At 57.0% G+C, this 19,294-nt stretch overlaps 2 protein-coding genes across 3 annotated transcripts; one reads left to right on the top strand and one right to left on the bottom strand.

The window, feature by feature from the left end:
* Positions 1-1,628: 1,628 nt before the first annotated feature.
* On the top strand, positions 1,629-7,240 carry RHEX (regulator of hemoglobinization and erythroid cell expansion). 2 transcript variants are annotated; one of them, XM_026077189.1, is made up of 8 exons: positions 1,630-1,931; positions 2,665-3,050; positions 3,488-3,664; positions 4,516-4,586; positions 5,192-5,280; positions 6,049-6,171; positions 6,315-6,376; positions 6,716-7,240. In XM_026077189.1, the coding sequence occupies exons 4-8, from the start codon at positions 4,570-4,572 to the stop codon at positions 6,920-6,922; spliced, it is 498 nt and encodes a 165-aa protein (XP_025932974.1). In that variant the 5' UTR covers positions 1,630-1,931; positions 2,665-3,050; positions 3,488-3,664; positions 4,516-4,569; the 3' UTR covers positions 6,923-7,240. The 2 variants fall into 2 exon arrangements, with proteins under 2 accessions (XP_025932975.1, XP_025932974.1); XM_026077190.1 differs by lacking the exon at positions 4,516-4,586 and having other exon boundaries at positions 1,629-1,931.
* A 1,994-nt stretch (positions 7,241-9,234) lies between these two features.
* AVPR1B (arginine vasopressin receptor 1B) lies at positions 9,235-11,167 on the bottom strand. Its single transcript, XM_026077257.1, has 2 exons — positions 10,189-11,167; positions 9,235-9,557 (listed from the first exon to the last, which is right to left on the bottom strand). The coding sequence occupies exons 1-2, from the start codon at positions 11,165-11,167 to the stop codon at positions 9,235-9,237; spliced, it is 1,302 nt and encodes a 433-aa protein (XP_025933042.1).
* Positions 11,168-19,294: the final 8,127 nt, after the last annotated feature.

Genomic DNA, 19,294 nt, shown 5'->3' with positions numbered 1-19,294 from the left:
CGGCGGCCGCGCGGCGCCGCGGCTCTTATAGCGGCAGGTCCGTCCCCGCCCCGGCCCGCGATAACGCCGCGCGCCGTGTCAACACGGGGCTTTTTCATGCGGAATGAATCACCGGCCGCGTACCGGGCGGGACGGGCGCCGGCGGCCGGTGCCGAGGGCAGAGCAAATCCAATCGGCCCCACCGCTTCGGCGGCCCCTCGTTCCGCGCCCGGCAGCTCCCGTACCGGCTTGGCGCGATAACCTTATCAATCCGCGCGATACGATTGAGCGTGCCGCGCTCCCCTCCAGCAGCGCGCTCGCGAAAGGCGCTTTTGAGAGGTTCCTCCCGCGGAGGCGGCAGCTGGGGCCGGGGCGGCTGCAAAGCGGCCGCGGCCGAGGCGAGGTGGCAGGATGCAGCCGGTAGCRACACGGCTCGAAAGCCGAAAATCCCGTTGCGAAATGCAGCCTGAGGGGTGACYGAGCCGCGGTGATAAATGCGAGCGCGAGTCACCGTAGCAGAAGGCTGGACGCCTCCGCTGGAATCATTCGTTTACTGGAGAAATCCCCACTTGGATCATAATAATTTGCAAGCGTGTGCCGATAGGTTCAGCTTTAAAACACAAAAATTAGAGAGGTCCAACCTTTCGTTTAGAAATTTGTGAAGTTAAGCATATGCCTTTCTATTTTTATTTAGTTCTTCAGAAAATCCTTTTAAAGCCCAACCTCTAAAAGTTAAATCAAAAGTGGTATTTCAGGTGAAACACTTTTGTTCTGCCTTTGGGGGGGTTTGCGCTCGGCGCGGGGCGGCGTGCTCTGCTCGGCCGCGTTTGCTCAGARAACGGGCAAAAGGCCAGCGCGCTTCCCGCCGTTCCTCGACGCGCGAGACGCCCCGCCGGCCTCGCGGGTTTTCCCGCCGGGATCGGGACGGCGGCGGCGTCTCCCGCGGTCGAAGGGAGCGACGGAGCAAAGCGCCCAGAATTATTTATWAAAAGGGGCCTCCGAGTCCAGGGCAGTAATAAAACGGCATGAAAAGGCGCTTGCGTTGAGCGGCAATTTAATGCAACGCGACTGCTGCAGCATCCCCGGCCTCATAAGCGACGCAGGGGCTGCGCGCGGCCCTGTGCCGCTTGCAGCGGGGTCCGTCACGAAGCGGATTTCAGGCCGCGCAGCTTTATGTGCTTGTCTGCGGACGTGCTGGGAACAGGCCGTGCGCTGTAGGTGGAAAACACGTGCACGTCGTCGCCTTGCGGTTTGGTGCCTTGCTCGTTTTCAGAATGCTGTGTTCAGGCTAAAAATATCTCCTCTCTCTTCTTTTTTTGCATTTCTTYTGGTTTAGCCACTTCCACTATTAGCCAGGACTGATTCAAATCGCACCCGAGTAGCATTTACAGAAAAAAAAAAATCCTTTTTTTTCTCTGCTTATCAATCAAACCTATCGTTTATCTGTTAATCTGCTAACGTGGCACCGAGCGTTTCAAAGACRGGAGCTCTGCGATGGCAGATAGGCGCTTAAAAAAGAGGTTAAAAACAACCGGCACTTGTGTCTCCGGTAAAAGCAGACGCACGTGGCCAGGCTTTCTGGTGCTTTGAAATTTATTTATTTATTTATTCCCCGATRTATTTATTGAGGCACCTGCCGGGCTGGGACCCGGGGCCGGCAGCGGGGCTCGGGCAGGCAGATCCCGGCTCCCGGCGCCCGCAGGGCCACGATCCTGGCGGCGGAGGTTTTGGGAGCGGCGCTTCCCGCTCGGGGAGGGATGCGATCCCGCCGCCTCCCTCCAGCTTTGCTGGCTCTYGCTGGCCGGACACCGTGCCCAAGACACCCGGGAACGGCGCTGGCGGGACGGCAGCCTTCCTTCGGAGCAGCCCCGGGCTGATGGCTCCGCTGGGGCTGGCGCCGGTGCCGGCGCGGGATGGGACGGGACGGCCGCCCGCGGGATCGTGCTGAGCAGGTACGCTTGCAGCAGCTCCGGCTCCGCGCGCCAGCGAGCCGAGCCGGCCGGGAGCCGCTCGTGCCGCGGCACGAGGACGCGGGAGCAGCCGTCCCGGCAGGCTGTGGTGCGGGTGCTTCCGGCCCGGAAAAGCAGATTGAAAAGCTGAACTCAGAGTGCACGTTTTTGACTTAAAACGAATCCTCTCCTGCATCCGTGCAAAATCAGCTATTCTGCTCCGAGCTGATGTTTTGGGACAAAAAAAGCAGGACGCCGGCGCATTCCGCTTGCTTGCAAGCTGCCGGACGTCTCAAAGTTAGATTTTCCGGCGGCGTTTTCAGCCGTTTCTGGGAGCGCTTGCTACGTGACGTGGCCAGAGGACGGGCTGGGGGGGCCCGTTCAGGGCGCCGGGGCCCCGTGGAGGCGGCCGGTGTCGCCAGCCGGGGTTTCCGCCGCGGCTGGGTCCTCCCTCGCCGCGGGCGGCTTTGGGCAGCGCCGGAGGGTGTCCGAGGCAGCCCGGCCCTCCGGCTCGCACGGCGGCRGGGATTCGGGAGCCGCCGCGTCCCGCCGGGGCCGTGTGCCACTTGCTCCGTCCAGTCGCGCTCTTCCTCCCCACGCGTTTCCGGCCCCTGAAGCACCGCAGCTTTTACCCTATTTGGCTGGGGTTTGTTTTTTTTTTTACCCTATTTGGCTGGGCTTTTTTCCCCCTGATTTGGCTGATTTTTTTTACCCGATTTGTCTGTTTTTTAACCAGTTTGGCCATTGAGCGGCACGTGCTCCTCACCACGCTCTTGGGCCTTGCTGGTGACTGGGATCCGTCCGGGAGGAAGGGGCAGACGAGGGGACGCTGGTGCCGAGCCGGTTGGCAGCTAAACCGCGAGGACGCCCGAGTTTGCAAGAAAAAACCCCCCAGACTTTCGCGTGCTAAAGCATCCAGCGCCGCAGCCGCGTCGGACCTCCAAATCGGAGGCGGCGGCGGCGGCGCGGGAGCGAGACACCCCGCTGCGTCTGAGCGAGGCGGCGGAAGCGCCGGGTGCGTCACGGGGCGGCGGGGACTCGTCTCCGCTCGGCGCCGCGCGGCCGGAGGCAGCCGCCGGGAAGTCCCGCGGGAAGAAGGGGCGCCGAGCCGCGGCCTCCCAGGTAAAGGGGCTTTCGACGGGGATGGGGGTCCGTCGCCTGCGCGGCTCGGGGGTCTGCGTTGAACCAGCGCGGGGACGCCTGACCCGGGCGGGATTAGCGCCGTTCCCGTGATTTCRCTTACTTTTGCCCTGGGCCTGCGCTTCTTGGCTTTGCTATCCGACATTGAGGCAAGACCGAGCTCTCCRGAGCCTTGGTCCGACCAGGAGAATTGCTTCAGAGGGGGTTAATGCCCCAGGAGGGGGGGGAGAGGGGGCTCGCGGCAAGTTACCTACTAAACCCCAAAGTGCATGTGCTAGCAGATATCTTCAAAAGAGATATTTCAATACACACACGTGTATAATCATCTCTTCGATCTCGCTCTAACCCCCCTAAGCCGAGAAGCTGCCTGCTACTGCTGTTTGGATACGGGTCTTATTTTGCAATTTCCTTTTGAACAGCTCGCGGCCCGATAGCTATCTGCTGCGGCAGCACCTCCCGCCCCCCGGTAGGAAATGGGCCAGTTGAGAATGGCAGCCAGTTGAGAAGGATATTTGGGGACATRTCAGTGCAATAAGGGAGGGGAAAAACTCCAGCAAGGAATGGACATTTAGCTTGGCAGTTGCCAAGCTGTCTGGGTAAGTGGAATTTCGCAGGAGACTATCTGAAAAGCTTTTGATGAAATGCTCTTGGCAATCTGTCGTAGAGGAGAATATATAATCTGATCCATAGGATGGATAATGTCYTTGCTCTTATTATCTATCTTACCTATCTATCTATCAAACATACTGTTAAGGTTCCTTTAATCAGGATATCAAAGCTCTGGTTAAAGATAACCCCCTATGGCAGCCATTTATGAACGGTAAGAGCGCATAGGCATTGATCTACAATTTAAAGTGCTTTTTTGCAAGTTAAAGCTCACAAAATGAATGCAACCTGGTTGCCGTCCGTTATTGTAAAGTTGCCTCCTCTTGACTATTACGGCCAAAAGCTCCAAGCCAAAGGTTCCTGTTCACGCACATGTATTTTTTCATTATGTGCCTTAAGGCCCATTAGCTTCAACAGGATTTAAGTATGTTGTTCAAACTAAATATGAGGGGGTTCAAATGCAGTTAAATCTTCCCAACTCCTTAATTTTCGATGGGATTTGGGAAACCAGCTTGCTTAGTCACTCGGAAAAATCCCATTCGAAGTGTTGGGATGAGCCGAGGCCCGTCCGGCGGTCGCTTAATGCCCCGCGAGCRCTCCCGAGCAAACGCAGCCGATTCCCGGGGTCCCGCGTGGCCCCGGATCGCCCCGAGCTCTGGCACGTCCGGACCGCGACTAACGCGGGAGCCCCGCTCCAAACTCTCTGCCTGCTTCGGGTTACTTTGTTCGGGGGAGTCTGTTATTATAGTTACCATATATTTTTAATGCGTTCATGCCGGGCCGCGCGCGGGGTGCCGGGGGCGGGCAGGGTGCCGGGGCTCAGGCGCGTGTCTCCCCCCAGGAACGCTCCGCGGCTCGCCGAGCGCGGCACCCGCGGCCCCGAGGCGCCGGCAGGATGGACTGCGCCCCGTGGTGAGTGTGGGGCGCCCGGGACGAGCGTGGCTCCGCGTCGCCGCTGCCCTAGACCCGAAGGAGGACCCCTGGCACGGGACCCCTTTCCCCGGCGTTTTGCAAACYGGGGGCCGGGCGCCGCGGCCGCTCGTGCTGCACCACGTCGGGCACCGGCCCTCGCGGGGCGGCTGCAGCCCCCGTGGGTCAAACCATGCCGGATTTTCACTGCGAACTGGGCAATTTTGTCATCTTTGCTTTGCTTTGCTTTGGTAGGCTCCAGGCTTGGGCAGGGCTCGTGATTTTGGCCAAACGCGCTGGGGAAGCCACATGTGCAACCTCTGTTTTCCAAAACAGACTGCGCATCCCCCGCTGGAAACCAGGCTGGCGAAAGCCGCCCTCCAGACGGACACCCAAAAACGGGTGCAAGAACCACTAGCCGTTCTTGGAGAAGAAGCCCCAGATGTTTTGGACGCATCACCTTAAAACCCAAACCAGCCCCCCACACCCTAGCAAGAGGCCTTGCCCCAAAGCACACTTCCAAGCAGTGCCAGCCAAGCAGCACTTGAAAGATTTGGAAYAATCCAGTTATTTCCGCCACTTAGACAAAGCGTTTTTCTCCCGGGCAGGTGGGTGCTCGTTGCCATCTCCGCCGCRACCTTGATGGTGCACGCTCTCTTCTTAGCGGCCCTCTACATCATGCTCAGCAGGAAAATAGGTAATTAGCTGCCTCGCCGGTGCTGTCTTCCTCCTCCTTCCCTGGAACGGCTGCTTCAGGTCACCGAGTCCTTGCTCTGGGGCTGGTTCTCGCCCCGCCGCCGCTGCCGCGCGCCCCCCGGCCCGAGCGCGTGAGCGGTTTGGGAGCGAAATGGGTCCCAGCAGTGACTGGTGACAGCGGGGGCAGCCGGTGCCCCGGGGCAGCASCCGCCGCAGCGGGTGGAAATGCCACGTTTGGGCAGCCGCGTGCGTCGCGGTGCCGGCGGCTACAGYGCCCCAAATGCCGTTTTGCTCCCCGCAACTCATTTTTTATTTTGTTGTTGTTGTTGTTAGTAAAGTGGAAAATTATCGTCAGAATTGGCGCTTCCTGTTGCAAAATGTTAGTTCGGGTGAAACCACATTTTGCATCAGGGGAATTTTTCACGTAAAAACGTTGGCCGCGTTGGTATTGAAACCAGCTCGGTTCGGCCCTGTGGGTCGAGCCGGCTTTTGCACGGGAAGAGGGGAGACGCGGGGATTCACCCCGAGCTCTCCGTTGCGGGAGACCTGGGCGCACGCTGCATCCTTCCTGCAGCGTGACTGGTGGATACTTGCACGCTCTAATAAGCCATAATTTTCATGCAGCTGCTGTGTAAAACTGCCTGGGAAAAGCTCCAGGGCCAGAGCAGCCCTGGGGCAACCGAGAAATAAAGCGCCCAGAATGGGACTAGTGAGGAAAATGTTTTTTTTTATTATTTTGCGCGGGCGCTGTCGCGCGTGTCCCTTGCAGAGCATCTCCGCGGCAGCGGCGAGGCTGGCGGCGGCGGGACGGCGGTGAAGCCCGAGCGGCCCCTGATGCCAGTGCCGGTGCCAGCGCCAGCGGAGGAAGCGGTGCCGCGGGCAGCCTACGCCGGTAAGGGGGGTCCCGGGCCGAACCGCGGGGCCATTCCCAGACACAGGAATGGGGGGAAACGCGGCCTTTTCCCCCCCCCCTTCTTTCCCCCCCAATTATTTTTCGTTTTGAAAACGGAGATGGTGATATTCCCTGTTTTTAAGAGGGCAGCGACACCTCTTCGGAGACCTCCGACGATTCGGGCAGCAGCCTGTCGGACCAGCAGGTAAGGGAGCGCCACGGCCGCCGCTGGGGCGTCCTCTTAGAATATTATTAAATATTAATTAATCTTAAATCTTATTAAAGTCTTATTAAAATGACCAACAGCACCGTGACCGGCTTGAAGGCTGCYGGCTGCAGGGTGCACGGCTGGGTGTCTGGCGTGGTGCGCCCGGGGTGTCCGGTGGGATGCATCCGGGGTGTCCGGCAGGATGYGCCYGGGGTGKCYGGTGGGATGTGCCCGGGGTGTCYGGTGGGATGCRYCCGGGGTGGCYGGYRGGTGGGTYGCGYGCTGCCYGGCTTCGCCCCGGCGTTGCTGATCCCGGCTTCGTCCCCGGCACGCCAGCTCCCRGGCCCGGAGGAAAGGCTCAACTACACCTCGCTGTGCTTCGCGGGGAAGGGACAYGGGCCGGCCGCCGCCGCGGACTATGAGAACATGAAGACAGGGACGGACTACGTCAACGTGGACCCGAAAAAGAAGAAAGCCGATTTCTGGACTTGCTCCAGCCCCGTCGCGGCCAAGTCCATYGAGTACACGGAGGTGAAGCTGTGAGCGCTGGAGGCCGCGCGCTTAGGGCTAGGCTGACCGCGGCCGCCCCGGCGGGGACCCTCCGTCGCCGGCCGAACGGGGGGTTTTCTGCTTGTCTTCTCAATGAACGACTTTTGCCAGCTCTTATTCCTGACAATCCCCTAACCTGCCTCATCCAAGCTGCTTGGGATCCTATGGGAAYGTGCCGCCGCTCCTGAAGACCCCGAGCACGGGACCCGCGGTTCAAAATATCCGAACCGGGTTGGCATCTCCTTTGAACTGTTTTCTTTATTTTTTTTATTTACTTTGCTGACAGCTGCCATAAAAACCCTTTCAAATACAGCTTCTCTACCGGCTTTGCCCTTCCTCTTGGACCAGCACCGGTTGCCCTGCCTCCTCTCCGCCCCTTCCTTCGATGCCCGAAGTCTCTCGCGCCCAGGAGCAGGCGCCAGGGCCAGGGCCGAGCCGCGGCTGCTGCTCACTGCTCCAGCCCATCCCGCTCGCTCCCTGCACCCGGCCGTGGGTGCGAGAGTCGGCCCCGTCCCGCCGGCCGGAGATGCACCGCGGCGCCGGCCTGGCTCGCAGCTCGCTGATAAAAACTAACCTGCCTGAGCGCAGGCGGCCCCGGCTTGTCCCCGACGCTGCGGGAGAGGAGGGAGAAACCCCGCGGTTTGCAGCCCCCACGCTGAGCCGCCCGGCAGCGGCGGCGGCGGCAGCGGGGACGAGGGCAGGACGGTGCCGTTCTGCACGGGCAGAGGGGTTAGCGAGAGGCGCTGGGCGCATCCGGACGCAGCTGGGGGAAAGGGGGGTTTGCGTTTCCCTTCCTTAGTTCTCTCGCAATAACGTAATGGTCCCGGCTCTGATTAGCTCCCCGCTGAGAACTGATTTTTGTAGTCCCGTAACACCTCCTGGCCCGGGCTCAGCTACGCACCGCCGCCAACCCGCCTGCTCTGACTGTGTGTTTCACCTTTTCCTTAATTATTTCTTGGAGTCCCCGCGGGCTCCGAGCGCGGCGTTGCAGTCTTCTCTTGACAAAACTGAGCTTTGAGCTCTCGAGTTTGCAGAGCTGAGCTTGGAAACGCGAAGCGAATACGCTCTCGGGGCCRTTACCTTCTCGGAGGTGCCGCTTCCTCCGCGGGTGAGTTTTGCACTGGGTCGTGTTCGTCGGGTCCCCTCCAAGCCCGCGGGGAAACGTTGCTAAATCTGGGAAACGTTGCTAAAGCCCCGGAGAAACGGGGCTCGGGAATTAGAGAGGAGATCAAAACCAGGGACCGGGTGATAGCAGGAGTTTCTGGAAGAATGGATCAAATGCTTTGGGATAGAGTGAAGATACTTCCAGAGTTCAAAATATTTTGCTCTTAAAACGTCCTGTTTTTTCCAGGTTCAGCCTAGGAGGGCAGAACAACCCTTGCTGGAGGGGCGCCGGGTACCCGCTCGGGCGGCGCGTGTGCATCCCGCAGCGCCCCGGCACCGCTCGCGCTCCCCTCCCCAGCCAGCCGGCCGCCGGCAGACACATCCGCAGGGAAAAGGGCTGGGGCCAGGAGCAGGGCCGGGAGCGGGGCCGGGGGGCTGCCTGTCCTCCCCGCCGCAGCCGCAGCCGCAGCCTGGCCCGGGGCGCTTTCGGCGCTCTGCGATCTGGGCTAAAGAAGATAAAAGCGGCAGCAAATTGCAAGCAGCTCGTTAAGGCGACGCAGCAGCCGGTGAGCAGCACGTAGCGGCCCGGCTCGGCGCCCGGGGACCCGCGCGGAGGCGGAAGCCGCCGGGGCGCCGAGGGAGGCAGGAGCTGGAGCTCGGCCAGGGCTCCTCCAAGCAGCTCCCGGGGCATCTGGGCACCGCGGTTCGGAGCGGGGGCGGATGCCGGCGGACCAGGCTATAAACCCGCGTCTTGGCGGAGGGCGATGCTGCCCGGCGCGGAGGGGCGATGCCAGCGGGTCCCGGGGAAGGGGCGGAAAAGCCGCGTTCGCTTTGGCTGCGCCGCCAGCACGGCCCTGGGAGGGGAGAGGAGCCTCGTGCTTGCAGGCGGCTTTCGGGCAGGTGCAGCCACGCCGCCTCCCGCAATGCTCCCAGCGGCTTTTCCAGCCCTGCCGCTGGCAGCCGTTAAATCCCCGACGCTCCGGTGCCTCCAAAAAGGCAGGGAGCGTGACGCAACGCGGTGCGTGGCGAGGCGCAGCGTGCCCAGCAGCGGAGCGCGCAAAAAACCCAGCAGCACAGCGACGCTGCCCGGGTTGAGCACGGAGCTACCTGCAGAGCGCAACGCTGCCGGTGGTGGCGTCGCCGCCGCCGCCGCTCGCCGGTCCCCCGGGGCGGAGGGAGGCGCGGGGGGCACCGGCCGCAGCCTAGAGCGTGCCCGACTCGGTCACCGCATCCTCGTCGGGCGCGCGCGGCTCCCCGGTGTTGCCCCGCCGGTGCAGGGGGACGGCGGCGGCGGGGACGACGGTGGCGGGGTGGTGGCCATGGCTCAGCAGGGTGGTTTTCCTGCTGCAGAGGCTGCCGGTGGAGGCCGGCCGCCGGAGCCCGGCGCCGAGGCCGCCCCAGCGGCGCAGGGCGCGCGCCAGGTCCTGCAGCGGGTGCCCGCTGAAGCACATGTAGATCCAGGGGTTGCAGCAGCTGCTGAGGCTGGCCAGCAGCATGGTGATGGTGAAGGCCGCGTTGGAGGACTCTGGGGAGGCAAAAGAGCGAGAGCTTAAAYGTCAGTGGGGAGCCGCCGCGATTTCCAGCGCGCCGGTCGACCCGCACGGATCAGAAAAGCCCCTGAGCCGTCTCGGCGAGCGCCTCRCGGGCACCCGGCGCGGCACCTCGAGGAGCTGCTGCGATTAAAACCCTCCCCTTCACCACGTGCCAAACAGCAAAGCAGCTCCCGAAGCAAAATCCCACGCRACGGAGCAGACGCACGTGGCAGGGATGCTCACAGCATCTTCATGCGTCCCTGCGGCTGCCGGTCAGCAGCCAGCGCTTTTTGGTGGATTTTCTAGTGAACGCACCGATTGGGCTCTGCAAACTCTTTTCTATAAATATTGCCGGGGGGAAATCCATAGCCTTCCCTGTGATTTTTTTTTTAACTAGAAAATCAGAGCCAGCCAGCTTCCAGTGCTCTTAGTCATTAAAAATACCCTGCTCCACCAGCCGTGCCGGCAGAGGAACGTGGCTCGTGCAGAATTAAGGCACCCTCAGCTTGCGCTGGGGGTCACCATCCTAACGTCTCCCTCATGGAGCAGGGAGCTGCTCCGGTGCGCGGGGAGGCTCCGCGCTCCTGCCGGCGCCGGCACCCCGGCCTCCCCCTCGCTACTCACCGTCGTCAGGGGCGTCCTCGTCCCACACCGACCACAGCTGCACGCTGAAAAACGGCGCCCAGCAGGCCACGTAGGCCACCACGATGACCAAGGTCATCTTCACCGTGCGGATCTTGGCGCGGGAGATGGTGCGGACGCTGCTGACCCGCGAGGGCTGCCCGCCGGCGCGTCGCCCGCCCCTCTTGGCRGGGGCGGCCGGGGTGGCCGGGGCGGCGGGACCCCCCGCGCCGGGGGCACCGCCGCTCTGGGTCTTGCCCTTGAGGTTCTTGCAGATCTCGTAGCAGATGAGGCCGTAGCAGACGGCGAGGATGCTGACGGGCAGGACGAAGATGCACAGCGCGGTCCAGGTGACGTAGGCTCGGGCGCCCCAGGGGTACCTGAAGTCCGCCCAGCAGTCCAGCACCCCCGAGCCCCGGCGCACCTCGCGCAGGGAGAAGATGAAGAGCTGCGGCAGGCTGAGCAGGCAGCTGAGGAGCCACGTGGCCCCGATCATGGCGTAGGCCTGGCGGCTGGGCTGCTGCAGCGTGCGCAGCGGGTGGCACACGGCCACGTAGCGGTCCAGCGTCATCGCGATGAGCATGTAGGTGGAGGCGAACATGCTCAGCACCTGCAGGTACTTGACCGCCCGGCAGAGAGGGTCRGGCCCCGCGAAGCGGTACGTCACCTCCCAGATCATCTGCGGCAGCACCTGGAAGAGCGCGACGCCCAGGTCGGTCAGCCCCAGGTGCAGGATGAAGAGGTGCATCCGGCTCATCTTCTTCCTCAGGCGGTACATGGCCAGCAGCACCCCCAGGTTGCCCACGGTGGCCACCGCCAGGATGGTGGCCAGCACCCCGACCTCGGCCTTGGCCAGCTCCTCGTCGCGCGTGCGGAAGAGGGTCAGGTTGGGGTCCCCCGCCCGGGTCGGGGGGCTCAGCAGCCCTTGGCTGTGCACGGGGCGGCCGTGGTGGGAGCCGTTCCTGCCCCAGCCCGGCTCCATCCCGGCGGGAAGCTCGGCGGAAGCGTTTGGAGGAGCACCGAGGCGGTGGGTGACGGCTCAAGCTCCTATCTCCGACGGCCTGTTAAACCCTTCCTGCACCCCAGGGGCTGAGCTGCTCCGGGGCAGCGTCCCGCCAGCACGGCCGCGCCAGCTCTGCCCTGGTCCCGGGGGCTGGACATGCCTCCTGGAGCGGCTCCTGCCCCCRGAGCAGCTTGTCACCCTCCGTCCCCTGCGCTGCTCACACGAACCCCGAGCTGAGCAGCTGCAGCTGCCCCTTTTGCTGGGCTGCTCGGTCCGAATCTTCCTTTTAAGCCGGTGGGTGCAAGCGTCCCTTGATGTCCTTTCTCTCCTCTGCACTAGACAGCCCCAAATCCGCTTTTTCCCCCGGGCTGCTCATCTTGCAGTTCCCCTTTCTCCCTGGTGCTGGTAAGCCGGAGGGGAGAAGAGACTCCTCTTTGCTCCTTCCTTCTAGCGCAGCAAAAGCAACAGAAGAAGCTGCAGCTCTTTGGCCTTTTCGTTCGAAGAGCGGCAGGAAAGTCGGGTAAGCGGCGTCCGCACGTCCGCGTCCCTGCGGGAAGAGGGCTCTCGGCTGCTGCGCCCGGGCTGCCTGGCCGGGGCCGGGTTTTATAGCCCGGGAGCTCCCCGCGCTGGTTGGCTCCAGGCGCCGGGTTTCGCGGCTCTGCGGCTGCTCTCCCTCCCGCGGCGCCCTGCAGCCCCCGGGCTCGGCCGGGGCGTTGCGCCGGGGCCGATTTCTGGGAAGGGGCTGAAGGCTGGGAATCATCCCCCCTGCTCCCACCCTTGCGCCTCTGCATCCCCCTCTCCAGCAGCAGCCCGGGGCACCCCAGGTTTGCTCATCCTGCCCGGAGCAGGGACCGCTCCTGCGGGAAAACCCCCGTCCCGAGGGGCTGCGGAGAGCCCGGACAGGGCAGAGGCAGTGCAGGAGACGGGGAGCAGCGGAGCCCCCGGAGGAAGCGGTGCGGTGGGACTCGGCCCTCGCGCGGGGATGCGCAGCCAGGCCCCGGGCCCCGCAGCAAAGTCGACCCAAAAATTAGTGGTGTGTCGTCCTCAGAGACCCAGCTCTGCCCAGAGTTGCCCGTTTGCACCTTCTTCTTTCACCCCTGAAGGTGGGGAGCAGGATCCTGCTCATCTGCAGAGCAGGCTGCGGATATCAGTCCCACTTCTCCTCTGCACATTTATGGTGCTCTTAAGAGAGCCTAGAAAAAAATCCATGGAAAAGGATGCACGAGCAGCTGAAGGGGAACAGTGAGACACAGAGGACACAGCAGCTGCAGACGCTATGCAAAGTGTTAGATATTGTTTGAATCGTTTGAATCGGTAGAAATACAATAGATGACTCAGAGAAAACAATAGTTTCATTCAAAAGACATGCGTTAGAAATTGTGTGGCTGAAAATACAGATGAGACAACAGCTAAAACACACACGGTTCTTGCCTGCGTCAGTACGGCTGCGGCTAAGCCCCAGGCCAGATGTCAGGAGCTCGAGCACCCGCTTTCCAGCCTTTTCTTTCTCGCGGGTCTCCTGATCTCCCCTTCCTGCTGCTTTTGAGAGATCACTGAGTCTTCTCGTACGGTGTGTGATTGCATAATATTTTTATTGCGTATGTATATACACATACATCTACACATACACAGTTTCCTTTTGTTTTGTAGTATTTGTGCTTTGTTTTTTCCCTACTGTCTAATGAATTATGTCAGTAAGAAATAAAGAGAAACATCTATTTCCAAGGCTTTTGCCACTCTTCACTGGGGAAAGACAAACAGCAGAAAACAAAAGAAATGCACCAACACAAGCGTCGGGATATCAGTTATCCACCTGATACCAAATTTGCTGCTTGCGGATCCTGCTCTGGCTCACTGCGTGTGATTTACAATTAAGTTGCCTGTAAGAGGGGTGTTATTTGCCGAATAAAGATTTGCAGATCACTGCTAATAACCATAAAGGAGCAATGTTTGTATCTAATTAAAAGACATCCATCCTTATAAGAGACTCTATGGGCATAAACCACCCATCAGAAGAAAGTGCCTCTCTAAGGTGCTGGAGTTAGAGATAGGAAGGTGTTTCAGGGAATAATGCAATTTTCTGTAGTAGTGATCAGACAGCTGATTTTCTGGAAGATTAATAGAGTGCAATGCAAAAAACCCACAGAGCGGTGAGAAGGCAGGATGAAGGCAGAGATGGAAGGGCAGATTGTGCAGAGAGGAAGAAGCATTTAAAGTGTTTTGAGGATGGACTCTGCCTTCACTACCACCAGTCTGATTTGGGAGCAATTCCCTCCGAGTCAGAGCTTTTACTCTGGATTTATGTAAGTTTATTAGCAGGGAGACTACTTCCACAAAGGCACTTAGAGAGAGGTGAAGCTAATTCACAGAGGAAAAAAATGATCCTTGAAAAAAGAAATCCATTTTCTTTCTTTAGAGAGAGAGAGTGTCACAGCAAGGAAATTTTTCAAGCAGATGGGTTAAAAAATAAACTCCTTCTCTTTTGTTGGTTTCCTGAACACTTCTTGACACATTGCTAGTGTTTCCAGGCTGTACATGTTTCAGCAAACCCAGAGCTGTTTCTCTGCTCCTGTTCATCTCAGAGCAATCACAGCACAGGGCAGTTCAGCACCTTTCAGACAAGACCGTCCCTTGCTGCTGGAAACGTGGTTCTCCCAAGGGCCGTGAGCTGATGGCCCAGCTGTGGCCAGCTGTACGTGGCCAAGGGCGAGCTGATTTGGGGAGCTGGGAAGCTGAAAACTTGATATAATTTAATTTTTATTGCTGGCAATGTTTGTGAAGAGTTCTCAGAAAAGCCAACGTGCGGTATCTTCGTTATTAGGGAAAAAAATTTCTCCGCAGCGTAGTCATCAAATCGAGCATGCGACTGCATCCATCGCTGGGAGCGCTGGAGAATCGGGCACGGCCTTGGTCCGTACTGATGCAGTGTGAAATGCCCCAGATGGGCACCTGACTCAACACTGTCACTGTGATTACTGTTACCCTCCAGAAGGAAAAAACTTCTGCTTAATTGGGCAACGCTGTCTGACATACAGCTCCAGGAACTGAGGGCAGAAGCTTCTATAATTTTAAGGTAATTATAAGCCAGATGTGTCAGTCAGTCTCTCCCCTTCCTCCCCCACCACTTCCCTCATTCAGATTTGTTTTTTTCCATTTAATTAAAACCTGTGATCCTGCTTAATATTAGAGAGCATGTCTGGGTGCATAAATAAATATGCTAAAGACAAGGCAAATGTCCCGAAGAGCTGCCGGTTAGGGACACCGCTTGGCAGAACAAGCGGTTTTGATCATAATGGAAAACCCAGGTGAACCTGTTGTTCATAAAATTTGCAGCTAGGATAACAAAAGCTGCCAGAATTGCATCAAAGAACTGGATTTTAAAGTGTCGGAGCTTAAAGCCGCTGCCTTGAACATGCACCCTGAGGGATGACCTACGGTCCCTGGCGCTGCTGTACCCAAGCGGTGACGTGCCCTGGAGCACGTTCCTGCCGGCACCCGCCGCACTGCACCTCTGCCCCGGCACCTCTTCCCGTCTGTCCCCTGCGCCCAGGACAGCCCCGTCCACCCAAACACCCCGTGTCCCCCCGAACCATCCCCAAAAGCACGCCGTTAAATTTTACTTTTTCTTTGTTTTTTTTGCTTTAAGTTTACCCACGTGTGTGGAAACAGTCTGCTTAAGGAGAGGCAACTGCTGGAGGAAAAATTGAAGCTGTGGGCACATTCAGGACAGCAAATTACTTGTTTATCATCCTTACGTTCTCCCTGTGGGTTTCCTCGCACAGTCGGGGATGTTTAAAGACTTTTGTAGCTGCAAAATGGTTCAATTTCCTGCCCCACTCCTTCATCTCCTTTCACTGTTATCATCATTAGCATTTAAAACCAGACACAGCCAGAGTGCTTACAACCTTAAAATCAATAATAAAAAACAAAATTACATTTCAAGGCTGGAAACAAATGGCCTTTTCTTGTCCTCTGCTGACAGGCTGCTGTGGGAAAATATATGTCTGGCGGGCTGCGGTGTGGGGAGAATGACAAGCCGATCGAACGGGGGGACAGGACCAGGCAGGCRAGCTGGGAACTGACCTGCCTCTGCTCCGCTACCCTCGTGTCTTGCACCCTGGAGCTCTGACCTGGGCACGGGATCTTCGGGCCCTGCAGCCTATACGGAGGATGAGACGTTTTGCATTAATTTTAATGAACCCAGGCACCTGGATAACTGCCAGGCTCCGGTCCCAAGTGGGCTGCCTGGGACAGATGTGGGTGGCAGCTTGCCGCAGGCAGGGTTTGGGGGCAGTGGGCAGGGGCACCTGCAGCCCCTCTGCCTGCTGCAGCTGCGACCACAGCTGGGCTTGCGTTAGCCCTGTGGCCACACAGCTGCCGAGGGCAAGCTGCACCCCAGGTGGGAGGGGAACTCCTTTTCTCACCCTCCTCCCTCTCCTCTGATGCAGAACACAGGTTTTAAGATAAATTTAATTGGCAGTCTCAATATAAGGAGGAAGTGAACAAGAACCTCTTAGTGACCTCTGGTCTGCTTTGCCTTCTGCTGCCCTTCCTGGCTGATGGAAATGCTGCTGTTCTCCAGGACCTATTGTCTTCCAGGTAAGAAAGGCATCGATCACAATTATGATGGGAGAGGAGCAGGTGTTTCAGGACAATATATTAAAAGATGATGAATAATTGGAAGGATGTCTGCAGTCATCTGTACTCTCCCTGCTGGAGCAAAGTTCAAGGCTTTGTGATTAAAGATTGTTCTTATTAGATAGGCCCAGGTTATGACCAAATAAAGTGAAATTTGACTGGGGTTATGCAGCCACTTAGCTGAGACCTCTTCCCATTAAAGTGACTAGTACTGAGGCCAACTTATATTATTCAATTAAAATATTGGGAATTCCTTACTTGCCTTAAAACCACTGTACTGGAGACTATTACCCTGAAAGCTCTTAGGCTGTCAGGCTAAGAAAACCCTCAGATGCTGGGAGATGAGTTCACAGGCTCAAGTCATGGCCTCTGCATATAAACAATAAGAAAACACAAGGCCAAAAAAAGCTCTCCAGAGTGGCTACAAATACCCCAGGGAAAAGACTACCCAAGGGAGGGAGTGTACTGGGGGTGAAGGCATCAGAGAGATGTCTCTCGCTCAGCAGAGCATCACTTTTGTTCCTCAGTTGGTTGCCTGATAATTACCAAGTGAGTAATAACTTGCTACCTCAACTACCTAAGGGTATATAAAGTGACAAATACTTGATATCAAAACAAATAGTTCAAGAAAAGCAATGGCTTACTGCATTGATATAACCCTGTTTCTTGAATTTGTTAAACCCGTGCATTGGTGGTGCTGCTGTGTTTCTCAGCTATTTCGTGGCTGTGCCTAGTCAGCAGAAGTGTTGCTGTTTGAACAGCAGTGAGTATTGCCTGTTTGTGTTTGAACAGCCAAGGTCCATTTTAACTAGAAGTACTACTTTCTTAGTCTGTTTGAACAGCATTTGTTCCTTTTCTTGCCACCTTCTGGTATATGTGAAGTGAAGAATGGGACAAAATAAGCCCCATTAAAGTGTGTTACTATAGATAGCTTCACTAGTAGTTTTGCTCGATATGCTTAACAGCTCAGAAGTGCCAGCAAAATTATTACCTTCAGTTTGCACAAAATGTATTTTTTTTCCCCCCTCCTTCTTAGTGTGTGAAAATCTCCTAGGAAACATAGTTGTAATGCTCTCCCTCCTCCCTATGCCAYACTTCTTGTAAATGAAGTGGAAAGCTGTGCTCTAAATATGCTGCCTAGTTCTCCTGATTAAATGGCTGTGGGCAGAAGATATCTGCAGYGTCGCTTTGACTGTTCCTTGCTGCAGCTCTYGGTTCCCAGGCACCCGTGTGCAGTTGCTGCGCTTCAACTATTCCCGCTGTTACAGGAATCGCTAGACTGGAGGCCGTGGACGTGAAGGCTAGGTAACACCATAGCTCTAAGCAGATGCTGCCTTAGGTTTGCTCTGGCTGTGACCCAAGGGAGCAGTTTTCCTGGTGTGAACGGGAGATTCAGCTCCTACCTTTGACTGTGGTGGTGAGTTTGGGTAGAGGTGGCTCCCTGCCTGCAGCTGCTCTTGCCAGCCTCCGTGGCCGAAGGCTGCGGCAGCAATGACAACAKTCCCAGTCTGGGGACTTGTGCAAGTGCGGTGTGTCCTTTCCTTGTGGCCCCATTAACATGCGGCCACCAGCCCTTTGCTCGGGGCAAGGGTACCTAATCCCCGAGCTGCAATTCCTGCTTTCTCTGCTCTTGTCTTGAGCACAGCGGGAGCTTTTGGAAAGGCAGCTAATGCTGTTTAATCCTCTCCTGATGTGGGGTGCCTGAGGAGAAGTGATAAATTACACCGGCTGTACRTGATGTACTGCCTGCCTGGGAGATGGAGCACTGGGGTCGGCTCAGGCAGCCGAGACGGCAGCAACAGCTCTGTGGCTTGCTTTGAGCAGGTAGCAGCAGATCTCTCCCATCTTCTCCAAGGAAGCAGAGCAGGTTTGTATTCATCAAGCTGGAAACACTCTGAATTGTGAAGAGAAGTGTCTGCGGAGCCCTGTGGCTGCACTGGGTGCTAATTGTGCCATGGTCTCCCCAGTGGCGCCCATCTGACCTGCCCTCGTGGCTGGAGTTGCATCCTGCCACCACCAGGACTCCAAGGCCAGGCTTGGAGAACTGCGTTTCAGTGCCTGCCATACAGTGACCAGGTGTGAGCAYGGGCACTGAGCTGTTTGTCCCCACTGGGCTGCCCTGAAGGAAGCGAGGACCTCAGGCACAACACTCCCTAGTATCTGGGATGTTGAATGGACAGGTTTTGCCATGAGGATTTAGGATTATGCCCACTAAAGTTGGCATTGGTGTGGGTAAGTTTGATCTAACTTGGATGTGCGTTCCCATGTTCAGGGACTTATCCAGCTTGTTGGAAAACTGGACTTCCTCATCCTGAGGACAGATCCAGGGTAAACATTTGAATTTTTTTTGCATCTCACTTTTTAACCTTTTCAACTTCTGGTTCCTTTTGGGCTCCTGTGAATAACTGACAAACTGGTATTTTCAGTCTGCAAAGCAGGAAGATTGTCCATCTATTTTTTGAAGAGCTTTTTTGTAATTTCGGACTCTTCTGGGGAGGCGGCAGTTGTGATTTAGAATGGCTTGTTGCTTTGCTAAAGCCAACAATCTAGGGTTTCTGTAAAAGCAACTTATTGGACAACTAGTGTAAAGTGAAACAGGGTACTTGAGTGGCATGGAATAGAAACAGTTCTGCCTCCTCCTTGGAAGCTGATTTTTAAGCAGCATCTGACTTGGTGCCTCTAAGTACCTGATAAGGACAAACTAAAGGAAAAGCCATGGCAGTAGTATAACTTATTTTTCAGGCAGATCATAGATTCAAAGGATTATTTTAGTCAAATTAATCCAACCTTTGCAACAGCCTGTTTGGTTTGTGTGTCTGTGGAGAGCACAGTTTAACATCATCGGAGAACTGCTTCGTCTCCGACTCTTCCCTGAATGTACAGTGCTCATTGCCAAGCTATCTCTTAAAAGCTATTTCCATCTGCATTTGCACAACAGATTTGAAAGGCCATGAGGATGTGCTTAGCGCTGCTGTAAATGGGAAATGTTGCCCCATGTTTCAGAATAATGACATTTTGGAACTTGCCAAATGCATAGTTTTATCACTTTAATGGATTATCACTTCATCATGCAAGCAAATCAGTTTGTAGTGAGAGCCTGCTGGTAGGGGAACCACGGACTGAAGTCAGTGGATTTCTTCATTTGCCTCCRCATTATCTCCCTGTCTTGCTGAGACTGCTGTTGTCTAGAAGATGAACCAAATTAACATGTGGGTCAAGCATCAGCAGGTGATTTTTATTTAAGGTTTCAGTAGGGGCATGAGGATATGAAGATTGCTCTAGCATCAACAAAATAATTACATCTGTTCTGCACCCCGTCTTCAGGGGAGCTTGCACACTGAAGCTTCCCCAGGTAGCTGCCGAGGTGCGAGTGTGGGGAGTCAAAGGACTCTTCTAAGGTGGGGGTGACAGGTGTTTGTTKTGTTTTTCCATGTATTGTTTGAGGGTTTTACAGAATTTGTTTTGGCA

This window comes from Apteryx rowi, unplaced genomic scaffold (genome assembly GCF_003343035.1).
Source record: "Apteryx rowi isolate R43461 unplaced genomic scaffold, aptRow1 scaffold_45, whole genome shotgun sequence".
Taxonomy (NCBI): domain Eukaryota; kingdom Metazoa; phylum Chordata; class Aves; order Apterygiformes; family Apterygidae; genus Apteryx; species Apteryx rowi.
Note: the sequence above shows the minus strand (reverse complement) of the source record. Positions and strands in the feature narration are given on the sequence as shown.